The sequence below is a fragment of the Fusarium flagelliforme genome, assembly GCF_020744385.1.
Source record: "Fusarium flagelliforme strain FIESC 12 MPI-CAGE-AA-0113 chromosome Unknown B0J16scaffold_3, whole genome shotgun sequence".
NCBI lineage: Eukaryota > Fungi > Ascomycota > Sordariomycetes > Hypocreales > Nectriaceae > Fusarium > Fusarium flagelliforme.
This window is the reverse complement of record NW_025763505.1, coordinates 4,438,149-4,453,085: the sequence shown is the minus strand read 5'-3', so window position 1 is coordinate 4,453,085 and position 14,937 is coordinate 4,438,149. Positions and strand designations below refer to the sequence as shown.

General features: G+C 48.6%; 6 protein-coding genes across 6 annotated transcripts; 5 read left to right on the top strand and 1 right to left on the bottom strand.

The window, feature by feature from the left end:
• Positions 1-406: 406 nt before the first annotated feature.
• B0J16DRAFT_383237 (uncharacterized protein) lies at positions 407-1,823 on the top strand (the record flags this gene model as incomplete). The annotated part of the gene is made up of 2 exons (XM_046131312.1): positions 407-1,479; positions 1,547-1,823. 2 exons carry the CDS (start codon positions 407-409, stop codon positions 1,821-1,823), a joined length of 1,350 nt encoding a protein of 449 aa, XP_045985285.1.
• Positions 1,824-3,492: 1,669 nt separating this feature from the next.
• Positions 3,493-4,884, top strand: B0J16DRAFT_371221 (RTA1 like protein-domain-containing protein; the record flags this gene model as incomplete). The annotated part of the gene is made up of 4 exons (XM_046130395.1): positions 3,493-3,649; positions 3,739-3,897; positions 3,944-4,305; positions 4,354-4,884. The coding sequence occupies 4 exons, from the start codon at positions 3,493-3,495 to the stop codon at positions 4,663-4,665; spliced, it is 990 nt and encodes a 329-aa protein (XP_045985284.1). The 3' UTR covers positions 4,666-4,884.
• A 1,277-nt stretch (positions 4,885-6,161) lies between these two features.
• On the top strand, positions 6,162-8,312 carry B0J16DRAFT_113269 (uncharacterized protein). The gene is made up of 2 exons (XM_046121487.1): positions 6,162-7,516; positions 7,584-8,312. The coding sequence occupies exons 1-2, from the start codon at positions 6,495-6,497 to the stop codon at positions 8,002-8,004; spliced, it is 1,443 nt and encodes a 480-aa protein (XP_045985283.1). The 5' UTR covers positions 6,162-6,494; the 3' UTR covers positions 8,005-8,312.
• On the bottom strand, positions 8,287-9,962 carry B0J16DRAFT_339458 (uncharacterized protein). The gene has a single exon (XM_046127556.1). It carries the CDS (start codon positions 9,867-9,869, stop codon positions 8,490-8,492), a length of 1,380 nt encoding a protein of 459 aa, XP_045985282.1. The 5' UTR covers positions 9,870-9,962; the 3' UTR covers positions 8,287-8,489.
• A 919-nt stretch (positions 9,963-10,881) lies between these two features.
• B0J16DRAFT_113312 (uncharacterized protein) lies at positions 10,882-12,676 on the top strand. Its single transcript, XM_046121488.1, has 3 exons — positions 10,882-11,373; positions 11,438-11,695; positions 11,747-12,676. Exons 1-3 carry the CDS (start codon positions 11,297-11,299, stop codon positions 12,489-12,491), a joined length of 1,080 nt encoding a protein of 359 aa, XP_045985281.1. The 5' UTR covers positions 10,882-11,296; the 3' UTR covers positions 12,492-12,676.
• Positions 12,677-13,243: 567 nt separating this feature from the next.
• On the top strand, positions 13,244-14,856 carry B0J16DRAFT_339452 (R3H-associated N-terminal domain-containing protein). The gene is made up of 3 exons (XM_046127555.1): positions 13,244-13,816; positions 13,906-14,449; positions 14,497-14,856. The coding sequence occupies exons 1-3, from the start codon at positions 13,417-13,419 to the stop codon at positions 14,654-14,656; spliced, it is 1,104 nt and encodes a 367-aa protein (XP_045985280.1). The 5' UTR covers positions 13,244-13,416; the 3' UTR covers positions 14,657-14,856.
• The last annotated feature ends 81 nt before the right edge of the window (positions 14,857-14,937 follow it).

The window sequence follows — 14,937 nt, the reverse complement described above, 5'->3', positions numbered from 1 at the left end:
GACAAAATACTTTGGTCACCTTATGCAAGCCTAGAAAAGCACTTAGGCTGCTTTATTTTGGCGTCCTAAGCCTTAGAAGAGAAGTCTTCTGTTACACGCCTGCCACGTATGCGAAAAACGAACCGACACGCTGAATCAAGTATCGGCCTTTTGGAATTCATCAATGCCGATGATATCACCAAGGCGCATACATAACCGCTTAATGAGCCTGAAGAAACTGAAGAACTCAATGATATCCGACTGCAGATCTCCCGAAAGGATTCTAGAAGAAACTCATTCGAATTTGCTTCCGCCTGGTCCGACGAGATCCAGAAGATGAGCAGTGCACCGCCTGTATCAAGGATACTGAGACGAGTTTAAAGGAACCCGAATAACCGAGTGCAACACACTGTCAGAAGTTGAGAAAATGAACAAATTAAGCTCAGCTATCTGGACCCCATCTGCACCAACATCACTTGCTGTTGTAGCGCTACTTATAGTACGCAATATTGGTTCTGACTCTACTGCTAGAGTCAACCGACTTATTTCTGCACATGAAGTACTGCAGTTTACAGGACAAGCAATCGACCAGTACGACCCGACAGAGCGAGCCAATCCCGTTTTTATTGGCGTGAAGCCTGGAACTCTTCTTTCGGAAACTGCCCAGCTTGCTAAGCCTGCATCTAATGATGCAGACTTCATTCTTTTACAGCAGCGGACTCAGCAAACGGTTAAAATGAAACCATTTCTCAAAGATAAGCTTATGGAGCTCACGAAGACTGTTACAACAACCGACTGGGTTCATGAAAACAGCAATTGGCTTGACCCGTTTTTACAGTCGCAATCTCCTACGGATGAGGCTATCTATTATGACAAGCTCAGCAAGTCATTCAATGAAAAGACCGTAGCTCTGGTTCCTAAAGAGCATCGGCAACGAATAATCCTCGCTCTCTACCCCAGCGAGGCGCGTGGGCAGGCATTGTTACTTGAATCCACGGAACCACAGCCTTATATTACTGAGACCTTGCTAGTTAAGGAGCCAGTATTTACTGAAACTGCATTGAGCTCCATTGCCCAAGATCTAGAGAAAATTGCATTAGCTCAATGCAATGTTTCTCTAGGTCATAGACTCAAGGCTATCTCAGACCGAATGTTCCGCCTCAATGAGTATAATCAGAGTGCCGAGAAACACTATATACTCAAACAAGAGAAGATGAACAGAGAGATGCAAGTTATGACAAAGCAGATTTCAATGGGCATGACTTGTATCCAAGGTCAGGGGTCCAACGACCACCCAGCCTTTGAATATGCCTTCAAAACGGAAATTGATGCCTTCTTTCGGTTACTTACAGCAATCCTCCATGCCAAGCCCCGCCGACCTCTCTTGGCCATTTTCGAAGATCTTGCGAAATGTATCGGCGGAACGAAACTGATCAACATTCTGAACCAAGAAGCCAGACGGAAGGAGTATACCGACAAGGTTGAAACCCAATTTCCGGAGTTTACCATTACCGAACAAATGCCTGACAGAACGAGAAGGATGGTTCCTCCTTAATGCAGCAATCAGACACGGTCGCGAAGCAGATGACCCTCTGATTAACATTTTCGCCGATCTGGCAAGTGCAGTCAGGGGAAAAGAGTTGACCGACTTGATCCAGGCCTCGGACGTAAAGGACTATAAGAAGAAGTACCAAGAACTCAAACGCGAAATCCCAAAGAAGTTCCCCGGTCTTACCCTCGAACAAGCGACCGAACAAGACTTTGAGCCTACAGAGCCAGCCGAAGCAGAGAGTTCTTTACAGACTGAAACTCTACTCAACTCGGGCGGGATCCATCCTTTCTGATCAACACAATCAATCTTCTGACGAGTCTTCCTCATCCGACACCTCATCTGACGCCCGTTCATCTGGGTGGCGATGTAAACACACAAAATGATGATGACAATCCTATCAACACAGAAGCTCTTGAGGGAGGGAGGGAAGGCTGCTGCGCAAGGCACAGCAGCCTTATGTGCGCGTGGTTCAGTGTGTTGGCGATAGTTAGAGTTCAGTGGCTGTGGGCGATACCAATTGGATTGAGCCCGCGATTTGACCTGCCCGAGGGGTCAACTTGGAAGTCGAGGAAGCTAGATTCTCAACAGAAGCTCTTGGCACATATAAACGAAAGGAGAACCGAGCTAAAGCTCCTTGATCACTCGAGGCTTGATCACTCGGGAGGAGGGAAGGGCACAGATAGTGTGAGTTATCTCGGAGCATCTAATTACTGGGAGGGAGGAAGGGCAGACAGTGCAAGTGATTCTGATCTCTTGACTGGACCTAGCCTGTGCATTGTACATAGGCACAGGGACATACAAAAACTTATTTAAATTCACTATTACTTAGTTTAATAAGATTTAAAAGATATGCTACTAAAAAGTAATATATACTTTGCCAAGAGAAAATAAACCTAGAGATAAAAGTTATAATAAAGGAAATATCTACCTGTATAGCTTGCCTCTAAGGCCAGGACTCCGATAACGACCACCCTGCCGTTAGGATATCAGAAGAATTAGTCGCTCAGAGGATAAGAGATAAAATAATTTAGTCACTTTATGGCTACTTAGATTAACACTTAGGCTACTTTATTTTAATAGCCTAAGCCTTAGAGGATAATTCTTCTGTTACCCACCTGGCCTGCTTTCAAATATGCATACAAGACGGAAGTTAACGCCTTTTTCCATTTGCTCGCAGGAATCCTTCGTGCAAAGCCGCGCAAACCTCTATTGGCTGTTTTTGAACTCTTGCGAAATGCATGGGCGGAGCGAAATTGATCTTAGCGGAAGCACACGTAGACAGCTATCCGTAAAAGCGCGGATGTTAAAGTTCCCAACTGATGAAAACAGACGAACCAGCCAATAACGACAATAAAAACGAAGTTGCGTGTCCACGGATAGATTTGAGAGTAAGCAGTAACCTTCTCGAAGCATGCCATCACTCAAGATCCCCCACTTCAATCTTGAAAATAGACGATCCAGCCAATGAGCGACATCCTTCAAGAATAAGCTGGAATATGGAAGGATTATGAGGCTGGCCAAAGCCACAGCTGTGATGCCGGCAATGCAAGGCAGAGTGGAACTCTTTTTCAATTTTGGAGGCTCTGACTGGTTCTGTCGTCAATTTCAAGATCTGGTCTGCCGAAAATGTCGGGGCAGTTGAATATATGTCGAGGTTCACAGCCACATCGACACTCAAAAGAGTCGTAAGCATTGGCGAGCCAGCGAGTTTCCGTCGAGAAAGCCCCTGTAGGATGACCCGAAATTAGATTTAGAGCTGAATCTGAAGGGAGCCTCAAAGAACTATGGAGTTGAAAGCATGCAGAATTGAAGACGGAGTAACATATCGTCGAGTATAAGAGGAAGGTGTGGGAATGTTCAAAATGGAGTTTATCAGACAAGCTCATCAGCTCAACTACCACTACTACTATCAAAAACACTATAAGATCATATCAATAGATTCGACTTACACGACTCACACTATGTCTACCACGACTCTTATGGTAGCTACCACAACGACTGCTTCGGCAATCGCAACTTGCACAACTGCAGTTCCTGGGAAATATGGCCGCGTTCCAGTTGATGCATGCAACTCCAACTACTTCTTCGATCCCAGCTTTGGCGCCAATCTTGCCTTTTGTGTGCTCTTTGGCCTTACTACGATCACCCATTTGATCCAAGCGATTCTCTTCAAGAAGGCAAGTCGACCAATCCTAAAGATCAACTAGGCTTTGAGTCTAACAAGTCGCAGAGATTCTGCTGGGTGGCTATTATGGGGGCAACATGGGAAACGATAGCATTTGCTTTTAAGACCCTTGGAAGTCGAGATCAGCAGAACATCACATATCTCACTCTGGGTCAAATCCTTTTCCTACTTTCTCCTCTTTGTAAGTACTCCAGAAACATAAAAAAGACTATCGCTAACAAGCTCAGGGATCAATGCTTTTGTGTACATGGCAGTTGCGCGCATGGTATACTTCCGTATGCCTGGTCAAAAGCTCTTGGGTATCAAAGCCATTCGCATGACACTCCTTTTTGTTTGGCTAGATGTCATTCTCTTCCTGGTACAGGGTTCAGGTGGTGTTTTGTTATCCAACACAGACGCCGACAGCAATATCATCAACATTGGCATGAAGATCTATACAGCTGGTGTTGCCCTGCAGCTCATCGTTGTCATCGTCTTCAGTGGTATCACTGTCTTCTTCTACTTCAAGCTCCGACAGGTTGAGGGTCGAAGCATGGGGCGCATGAAGTGGCTCATCTGGACCATGGTTGTCGTTCTCGCTTTGATTGTGGTAAGTATTCCATTTCCAGTCGCGAATTAACAAGCTGACAAGTTATAGACACGAATCGTTTATCGCCTTGTCGAATTTGGCCCTGGTGTTAACGCGCATAACACTCTTCTCATTCACGAAGAGTATCCACTCTGCCTGGATGCTGCGCCTATCTTGCTCGCTCTTATCTTGCTGAACATCATGCATCCTGGTTTTGTCCTGCGTGGGCCAGAGAGTGAATTCCCCAAGCTGTCCCGCAAGGAAAAGAAGGCGCTGAAGGAGCAGAAGAAGCAAGCTAAGAAGGCCCGCAAGGCTGGTGTTCGTGAACTTGAGGACTTGTCTATTGATGAGCGGTCAAACAGCAGCAGACAGATGGTATAAGTAAGCGGAGTCACATTCATTGGATCGCTTGTTGAGATGTAATCGGAGTGGAGTTTGAAATACAGGCTGGGATGCCGGATTATTGACAGAAACACGGCTTGGCATATCGTCTAGAATTCGTATTATAGGATATTGGCATGCAATATGATAGAGTGGAGGAATAATTGATATTCTATACTTTTCCAATTTCCGTAATTCTGCGCATATACGGGATTGAAGTGATGCAGAAAGTCGTATGGATCTGCGGTGAAGGATCCTCGTCTGGGCCTGGCCTGACCCGACTGTCACTACGGATCCCGATTTAGAAGCAGAGATGGTGAAACACCGCCACAACTGCAAAACGGTCCTGGCGTCAGCTGAGGCGTTGAATGTCAGGCGGCTCGATAAACTGTAACAGAATAAATTAGGTTTCACATAGACAAAATGTAAGTAGAGATAATTAGATCATGAATTGATTCATGAATAACGCCTTCAAAATCGGTGAATGCGGTTCCATAAGGGCTTGGCGATGTGTAAAAGAGACGCAAACAAGCCACTAATGATGCACAAAGATCGACCATTGAAGAAGAGGGTGTAAGAGATGAGACATTCAGCCTGGCAGCCCTGGTAGTTTAGCAGCTTAGGCCTGTCTTGTGCATGCCAACGTGGCAGTCTAGGCAGTTTAGACGTCAGTAGAAAAAAGTGTCGTAGGAGGCTCCAGGTCCCCGTCCAGATCCTAAACGTGAGATTGGCCACTAAAACGAGACTAGAGCCCTTCCAAACATTCCAAACATCAAAGAAACCGTTTCCGGTTGCCCTGTCGCCGCTTCATTCATGTTTACTCTGCTAAGTCACTCTCAAGAAAGAGTCTCTTCTTCTCTTTTTTTGCTCCTTCATCATCAATTTTACCATCACACGTAATTCAATTCCAAACGGCTGTCAACTTGTTTCTTCCCGGGAAACTTTCCTTGATTTAACGAATAAAGCCCCAGCCACCCCCAGCCACTCCATACTCGCAAAACGGGCATTTCCTGACCTCTGATTGGTTCAGACGTCGCCCCAGAAGACACCGTCGCAGTCCGGATGCGCCTCCGGCTGCCAGCACTTTAAAGGTCTTGCTTATCCCTGGTTCGTTGGATCGATCATCTACGGCTTGCTTTACGGGCTATATACCAAGATCCTAGACTCTTATCTCATCCAGAAGGCGAAAGTCTGGCCGCGCTGGAGGGAAATAAAGTGGCAGGGTACAGGGACTATCCCCCCCAGGATCGCCTATAAGCAGCAAAACCGTCTCGAAACTAAAGGTCGAGCGTTTAGGGTCCTTTCCTAGTCTCTTCTCTCTCCCGACTTGACAAAAGTGAACGAAGCTGCTACTGCACGACCAACTAATTCATCTCCACTTGGAAAGAGAGTCTTGGTCTTGGACCAAGAGGCACAGCACAGACTTGGCTCGTTCGTAAAAATCGCTAGGTTTGCTCGTGTTACATTCAGGGCCGGAAGGACAGGACGACAGGACCACCCCCCTTCCCTGGTTCAAGGGCTTTTGGCTTCCTCCTACTCCTTTGACTTCTTTCTCCCCCTTTGTTGTACCATTGGTTACTCATCGCAACTTTTGTTGTTGCGTTCTTTTTTATTGCCCGTGCGCATACTGTTCTTCTGTCAAAGGGTGGTGTCCTCTTCTTGGTTCTTTCTTCTTAATTACTTCAGTTTCAAGATCCAACGACGACTTCAACAAAACCCACCCAGCGATCTCATCTCGTACACAACAGACCAGAGTACCAAGTACACTCCATATTATCGATCGACCAAACAATGTTTAATTGAGATCGGGATCACGAATACTGCAAATCATGACCCCGGCCCATTCGATGGCGCGATTACCGCCACTTCTCCTCATCTCCAGCTTTCTCAATCTCGCTTCAGGTCTTACACTCCCGCAACCGACAAAAACGGTCGCCTTCCATGAAATCAACGCGGCATCATATCCTCTCGCCGCGACAGCTGCGCCCGATGACTCATTTCTACAAAGACGACAATTCAACACAGTCTGTGGTTACATAGGAGGAGATCCAGGATTACCAGCGACTTGTTCTGCTGGTTCACATTGTGTAGTTGATGTCGATCATGGAGCTGTGGGGTGCTGTCCTGATGGCGGATCTTGCACGCAGGGAGTGTTTACAGGTTGTGTGGATGCAGGCAGTGGACCACAAACCGAAGTGAATCCATATGTTTTCTCGTGTCGAGGAAACGATTTGTGCTACAAAAATAGCTTCGAGGGAGGTTTCTTCCAGTATGGATGTGGTTCAGCGACAAATTTGGCGACCAATGTGGTGGCTTCTGCATCGGGGAAGAGCGCTATTCAACTTACTAGCTTGAGCGTTCCCCTTACAGCGCCAGTAACCTCACTATCCGACCCAACGACACTAGGAACAAGGAGAAGAACATCCGAAACCGATTCTTCTGCTACGGAAGCGACAACGACAGGAAGCGCGACCACGGAATCCACAGGAACATCATCGATAGAAACAACAGAATCATCCTCAACAGAGTCAACAACACAGTCAGAAACTTCATCAGAAACTTCATCAACAGAGTCAGAAACCTCAACAGCATCGGAGAGCGAAACCGAAACCGACACGGCCAGTGGAACTTCTGAGACTGCAGACCCTTCGGCTACCGAGTCTGACGCTTCAGCTCCAGACACCGATGGTGATGATAATGGCTCCCAGAACACAGGCGCTATCATCGGCGGAACTATTAGTGGTGTAGCAGCGCTCGTAGCCCTCATCGTTCTTGGAGTCTGGCTCTGGAAGCGCAAGAAGGGAAATACACGCCAGGGGCCAGGCGTGAAACCGCAAGTGCAGCGTATTGGGTAAGTGTCCCCATCAGTGACCTCTTTCAAAAAATTTTAGCAACCAGCTAACATAAAATATTCCTAGTCCCCCGTTAGAGAACAATCATAGTTTCGCTCCTGTGCCCCCTATGCAGGAAGCCGATAAGATGGCCCCGCCCCCACCGGTCCCCGTTACCGACCAGCGGAGCATGAATCCAATTGTTGAGCACGACGGACCTTATGCGGAGCCTTGGGATCCCCAATCACAGTACGGATACTCGGCGTCAGCTGTTGGTGGAGGTGCGCAGATGGAACACGACGAGGTGCCGTTGACGAGAGACGACGATTTCCACACACAACACAGTTACAATGCCGGTTTGGGACGTATCAGTGAAGAAGAACCTCGGCCGGGACAAGCTATCACTACGCCAGGCCATATGAGCAGTCCTCTTCAAGCGCCATACAACCCTCGCCGCGACGGAGGAGGACCATTGTGGCAGCAGAACCGTGGTCCTGGATGGTTTTAATTGCATATAATATCAGGAAAGAAAAAGGAGACAGTACATACATAGGCGGGGTGGTGGTGGTTACAAGCAAAATTTTGCTTCGGAATTATTATGGCGTTTGCGGATTAGCATAGGGAGTTGATATCCGGGGGTTGCTTTCATCATAAAGGTGGACTGTAATGAACGGTTCAAGTCTGGTGAATAGATGGGCTTGCGCTTGAGTTAATCATGAGATATGATGACCACACGGTCATGAGATATTGGGTTTACAAGTAGATAGTTACGATACAAAAGAAACCAAGCGGCATCGACTGGAATTTGCATTGCTTTGCATATCTATGTGATTAAAGGCTTTTTGGACGGCAGATAGAATGTGTCCGTATAAACGTATACGTCTGAGGCTCAACAACACTTTACACATCTTTCTGGGTTGTACATTCATGTGCTTACCTCATTTGAGTGCTACTTATATTTTATCGTTCAGCCTACCTTGACGAGAGGTCCAATCAACCTCCTATTGACCAAATCTTGACACTGGATTCGTCAAACACCGTTTGACCTTCATCCGCGTCTCCAAAGCCCCATCCTCCCGAGCAAGTCGCTACGACAGAACCACTCGAATGCAAGGCTGTGCTTCCGACCGGTGCATCGTGAGGCTTCCAACTCCATGAGGGGTCTACAACGCCGAATTGGCTGCCAACGCCTTCCCATACTGCAACACCGCCGTCGTGATTGCCTGCCCAGACTTCAAAGGATGGGAACTCAGCATAGGGGTCACCAGCGAACACGTCCAGGGTCATCTTCTGTTGCGTAGGTGCGCTTCGTCCTCGAAGAGTGCAGAGAAGTTCGCTTGTGCCGCGGATGTCATACACGATCACACCCGAGGCGTGACGTTCGCTGATGATGAGGTAACGGCCACATGGGCTCCAACGGACTTGAACAATACCCTGACCTCCAATGTCTCCATCTATGTCCTCTGGGCGTGGCAGAGGCCAGTTAGCAACAGCCTTGTCTGATCGATGCACATCATATAACCCCATCCACCGCGTCCATGTCCCTGCTGCGACAACAGAGTTGCCATTGCCATCCACAGGCGAAGATGATAGTGCAGCGACAGTACCCTTCATACCCACACCACTGCCCTTTGAAATATGTCGTTTAGAAGGGATGGTGGGTATGGTGGTCACTGGGCCATCTGAACCTGGACGTGTCATGTCGAAATGATCAAGACGATTTGTCGATCCAACAAGAAAATGCGACCCAGAACCTTCCCACAGAAGAGATGATGGCGTGATATACTCCTCCGTCTCACTACGTATCAACTTATATGAAGCAAGCGGGGCAGAGCGCGACGCGAAGCCATCATATTCGGGAGGGAAAAGATGATACAATTGAATAGGGTGATCGCGACATCCAACAAGCACAGTTTGAGTGCTTGGCTCAGCTAGAGAGTAAAATGGTGCCGCGATGACTGTTTGGGATGGTTCGGGCAGGGTTATTGAAGATTGAGACTCCAACTGTCGCGGACGTGAGGCTGATGGATCGAGGAGATCTTCAGGGAGGACAAAGGTGGATATTGAGTTGAGGGCGGAAGAAACAAGAAGTGATGTCCCGTCAGCAGTCCATTGGACGGATGTGTAATAATCCTGCTTGCTACTCGTAGCAGACGCAGATTGCTCGCTGTCTATGTCATTTTGAGGTCGAAGAATTGCATTTTCAGCGAGGAGGTTTAATGATGGTGCTTTCGGTTGCTGTTGCTCCTGCTCCTGCAGATCATCCTTCTGTGAATCTTGTTGTGAGAGAGCTGGTCGAATTGCAAGACTGGGTTCATCCATGTTGTAAGTTAAGTTGGGATTGAAAGTTGCGAGATGGTGATGAGCGTACATTCAGAAAATGGATTGAATTTGAGTGGATCCTCCACCTTAATCTCTGCATATCATATCACTTACACGCTTATCACGATCCCAAGCCAATCTTTCAGCTGAATCTTGAAACGACAAATCCTAGAGTCCCATGTAACTTATTCTACGCTGATCTTACAAAGCGAGGCCATCGTCAAACTTGGGGACGGCAAGTTGGAACTTTGCTTGCCAACTGGATGTCACCGTCTATCCTCATGGAAACGTCATATGCGTTGGCGCCAAGACCCGGCAGACAAAGGCACCTCCTCAGCGGCCTCCCAGGTCCGACCAAGTATTCTTTCTGCAGGGTCCAGTGGGTTGATGATACCAAAGGGGGGGGCAGCTCACGATCGCCGTTTTCCGTCTTGGCAGGTTTCTTGTTGACAGAGAAGCCATATTCTGAGATTCTGCTTTTTTACCCCGGAGTTCATCTATTTAAGCTTTCAGGCACTGCCGAAGAAACACGTGAAATCAAAAGAAGTGTGTTTGTCACTCATATTGATGGAAGGGTATTGTCCATCCAGGTATTCATCCTACATTGCATCTGCGCCCCTACACGAACGACTCAGGACAGCGCTTGAAGGTTACTGTTTCGAGCCACCCGCTTTTCGTAGGCACAGAGGAAGGAAGGTACGGTACAGTCGGTTAGTACCAAGGTAAGTTACTGACTTGACATGTCGTCTATCACGGCCCCATCATTTGATTATCCTTCCCTTATTAGAAACAATTCTCCGACTTCCTTACCATTGTCTCTTCCTTCTTTTCCAACTCTTCTTCCATCTCACTCCAGCAACATCCGCATCCACATCCCATCACATACCAAGATATCCCGTATCTTGAAACTTTTGCACTTGACCTGTCTCACCAATCATGATCTTGTAGCCCAGTTCGCCAGAAGGGTCATATCAACGACCTCGTATCCCTCGTATCCCTCCGCTTCGCAGTCGATACCGATACAACACCTAACGTGGTGGGAAACGCTGCCCCTCCCCGCGAAACAGCCTCGTCGAGTGGGTCACAAAATAACCCACGCATAAAGTCAAAGCTGACAGAAGAAAAGCTTAGGCTGTCGACTAAGGACTAACCTCCTTCTTTTTGTCATCATCTATACCTGCTCTTAGGTGACAGAGCCATAAGACACCGACTAAAATAACACCATACGTCACCCCCCAGCAACGCAGGGCGCGCAACGTTCTCTCTCCACACCAGCACCAGCACCAGCCCGTGCTCAAATCGAAGCAAGCCTTGGGCAAAGCTCCTTAAGGGACTGGACTGGACTGGACGGACCCTGGCGTTCCTTCATCTGATCTCGTGATTCCCCGTGATCATTTCTTGTGAACTCCTTCGCGACGACCACCGCCCATCCATCCACCTTCTGAAGCTGCCTTTGTGCACTTCGTCCAATATCAACCATGGACGTCTTTGCCTCAAATAACGATCAATGCGATCGCCTCAAGACGCCCTCGTATCTTGAGCTCGTCGTATCAATGTATGATTGCGCGACCCTCTTGAAATTTAGCTGGTGATTCTTGGTACTAATTTTGATATCGCAGCGTCCTCTTGCTCGGCATTCTTGTATCCTATCTTCCTCAACACTATCGTATTATTTCTCGGGGCACCTCCGAAGGCATTTCGCCTTATTTTGTACTTTTGGGTGTTACTTCTGCTACCGCTGGTTTCGCAAACATTCTTACTGTTCCGCCATCTCGTGCCGCCATAGGATGTTGCAAAGAGCTCGGCAAATTTGAATGCGCAGCCGGTCTGCTTGGTGTCGCTCAGCTTGGCGCCCAATGGCTTTGCTTCAGTCTCATGTAAGCCTCATCTTCATACCCCGTTCCTATCATCAACTGACCAGTCAACAGTCTCGTTCTTTTCCTCATCTTCTTTCGATATAGAGAAGCCAATGTTCCCACAGAAGACCTTCGCGGTGAAGCTCCCAGATGGCAGACCGCCGTCATGGTGGGGCTTCTCTGTGTTCTGCATGGCCTCATTGTGATTATTCTGACAGGATTGTTCTTTATTGCACTACCTGATCATCTTGTCTTCTGGGCGAACTTCCTGGGCGTCATGGCTACCGTTTTGGCTGCTATACAATACGTACCGCAGATCTGGATGACTTACCACTTGAAACATGTTGGAAGTTTGAGTATCCCCATGATGTGCATTCAGACTCCAGGCGGTTTCCTGTTTGCAGGCAGCTTGTTCGCCCGACTTGGATGGGAGGGCTGGAGCACCTGGTTCATTTACTTGATTACTGCGTCTATGCAGGGATCGGTCCTCTTCATGGGTGTCTATTACGAATACACGGCGCGACAGCGTGGTGGACATGACAACGCTCATCCTGACGGCGCACCCCACTCGCCTGTGCAATATTCGAACGCCCCCCGAAGGCCAGCGCCAGGCAGCCGAACCTACTCAGAAGGCTGGGAGCGTGGCCTTCCAGGACCCTTTACCGGTCACCCTGAGCGATACGCAGAGACGGAGGAGGACCTGGACGATATCCAGGAGCGCGAGGAGCGTGCCATTCAGAGAGAAAACCAGCCGCTACTGAAGCCTGGTGGCATTGGTAACCCTCATAGGACATACGACGCCACCGAACAGTCGTGAAATTCTTTGTCTTGCCTTACCTTTCTTAGACAACAAGACGAGTTTAGGGTCAACAGCGAGCATGTGATATATACTATGATCATTTGGAGTGTTTTATTGGTGTTTTAGTATTACCAAGGATTGCATATCGTACCTTTTTAGAATTTTATATTTACATTCTCGTCTACTCTTTTTCACCCGAGATGTCCGGGGATTGACTCATTCTGTTCCTAGGCATGTGTGGGGGCCTTGATGACTCGAGGTCAGCACAAGGTTCTACAACATGTCTGTTACCGATATTGCATTCCTTGTCGAGATAATGCAATCAGGGGTTTGAGCTTTTTGCTAACCAGATCACCAGGCTATTGATATTCCCAAATACCCTTTATTTCAAAATTCTCAATTCACCACAAGGCGATACTACCAACCCAAGTCTCATCATCATCAGCATCATTATCTCCTCGCAGTTCGCTCATCACAGGCCTAGGCCCTATTCTGACCCTAACTTGGTAGACCCCCACATCCTCCGCGGAGGACGGGTGACTCGCATCGCCTGCAAATGCGGGAGTCCTAGTCCTGAGCTTGCCCCCTGTGGGATGCGGTCGGCTTCTGATTGGCTGCTCTCGTTTAATCATGTTGGATGAATCACCGGGTGTCATGAACGTCTCGATTGCCATGAGATAGAGGGGGGAGGGGCCCCTGGGCTCGAGGGCATCCAATCTAGTGGCGGCGATCGATAAACCGTCCCATCCCATTTTCCTCTCGTCGGAGCCATTTCTCCTTCTTTCTTTATCCCGAGGCCCTATATACCTAGAGATCATATTCCTATATCCTACCTGGATTGCCATTGAGATTGATTGAGAGTTCTGATACTCCCAAAGGCTTCATACCTCGAACCGTATCCTTATCGCTCCTATCGCCGACGCTCCCCGCGACTCTTATCATCATGGCTATCTACAGTTCCGTCCCGCCACCCGAGCAACAACCAACCACAACTACTCCTCCTCCTACAGCGACAAATCCTCCATTGGCTACCATCCCAGTTCAGTCGCCTCCCACGCCAGTCAAGGGTTCTGGTATCGATATCGATGCTTGGACTATCTCGGCTCTTCAATCTCTCGCTGTCTCTCCTGTCGCGCGTGGAACCGGCACCCCTCTCGCTATCCCAATCGATGAGACTGCTAAGGCTCAACCCAAGTCTCCCGAGCGCAATGTCAACTTTGACGAACACGAAGTTCCCACATCGACCCCGAGACGTCCTCCTTCCAGGAGGGACAGTCAGCGAAAGCGCGAGCTGGTCCTGAAGGGCAAAGAGGGCAGTCGCCAGCGTCGTCGCTGGGAGAATGGTATGCTGCCATCACTGATAAAGATGCAAGCCGCACATTGAGCTGCATCTCACGTATTCTTATACTGACCGATGGTCTCACTGAAACAGACCGCTTGATGCATGTTCCAAACGTTCAGCCCCCGCTGCCCTCCGATTATGAAGTCCATCCCACGCATACGATCCATAGAGTGCCTTACCAGCTTGCTCAGTTCTGGGACCGCGGCGTGCGCCAGCGCGTTGAGGATAAGACTGCCCGTCTTCAGGCTGAGCGCAAGAAACAGCAGCTGAAGTTGGGCAGCGCCACTGGCCTCGGCGCTGGTGAGGTACCTCGCGACTTGCGTGAAGCCACAAAGCGCAGTCCTGTAGTGCGCAGCTGGGTACGGTCTTTGGAGGAGCCTGTGCGACAATATCTGGCCAGCCAGCGGGCTGCTACTGCAACTAACGAGGAGGCTTCCGATGACAGTGATAGCGCAGCTGATCAGATGGACTCAGATGATGAGGAGATTGTGTTCGTCGGTAGGAATGGTGCAATGCGGGAGTTGAGGGAGAAGAAGGCGACATGGAAACATGCGCATCGAGAGGTGTCGCAGGAAACAGTCGACTCGGGCATGCTATTCGACTCTTTCGGCAATGATGAGAGTGCCGCGTTCAAGTCAGTATATATGTTCTCAGATGTGCTTTGTTGCTAACATTTCTTAGACGCTGGCTTACACACACCATCTCCGATTACTACGGCATCCAGTCCCGCTCCGTCAATCTCACAAATCCAACACGCCGAGTCGTCTATGTTGGTCTGAAGACTTCACAGGGTACTTCGCCTTTGCGAACGCTACCACGTCCCATGTGGGAGGTGTGCTAAATGGCTGGCTTGATAGGGATTGGAACCTTGGATAGCATTTTAGACGTAGAAACGTAGACGGTAAGCATGGGTATGGGTCAATAGAAGCCATCTCACTGAGCTCGGTGGGCATAAGTCTGTTGTGCTGCGATGTGATATTGCTTGAGATCCCTTGGTGAGGTGATGTAAAGCCCTTGGTGAGGTGATGTAAAGCCCTTGGTTCGTTGCTACCCTGTAGTTGGTCAAGTGTTTGTAAATGGACATTTATTAACATCGGACCCGTCAGGTTGTCAGAAGAAGTA

Excerpts from the sequence above, each read along its gene's own strand:
- B0J16DRAFT_339452 (XM_046127555.1), top strand. The coding sequence starts at position 13,417 with ATGGCTATCTACAGTTCCGTCCCGCCACCCGAGCAACAACCAACCACA. Across the intron at positions 13,817-13,905 it reads GCGTCGTCGCTGGGAGAATG|ACCGCTTGATGCATGTTCCA; the intron begins GTATGCTGCCAT and ends TCACTGAAACAG. Across the intron at positions 14,450-14,496 it reads GATGAGAGTGCCGCGTTCAA|ACGCTGGCTTACACACACCA; the intron begins GTCAGTATATAT and ends AACATTTCTTAG.
- B0J16DRAFT_113312 (XM_046121488.1), top strand. The coding sequence starts at position 11,297 with ATGGACGTCTTTGCCTCAAATAACGATCAATGCGATCGCCTCAAGACG. Across the intron at positions 11,374-11,437 it reads CTTGAGCTCGTCGTATCAAT|CGTCCTCTTGCTCGGCATTC; the intron begins GTATGATTGCGC and ends TTGATATCGCAG. Across the intron at positions 11,696-11,746 it reads TGGCTTTGCTTCAGTCTCAT|TCTCGTTCTTTTCCTCATCT; the intron begins GTAAGCCTCATC and ends ACCAGTCAACAG.
- B0J16DRAFT_339458 (XM_046127556.1), bottom strand. The coding sequence starts at position 9,869 with ATGTACGCTCATCACCATCTCGCAACTTTCAATCCCAACTTAACTTAC.
- B0J16DRAFT_113269 (XM_046121487.1), top strand. The coding sequence starts at position 6,495 with ATGACCCCGGCCCATTCGATGGCGCGATTACCGCCACTTCTCCTCATC. Across the intron at positions 7,517-7,583 it reads CCGCAAGTGCAGCGTATTGG|TCCCCCGTTAGAGAACAATC; the intron begins GTAAGTGTCCCC and ends AAATATTCCTAG.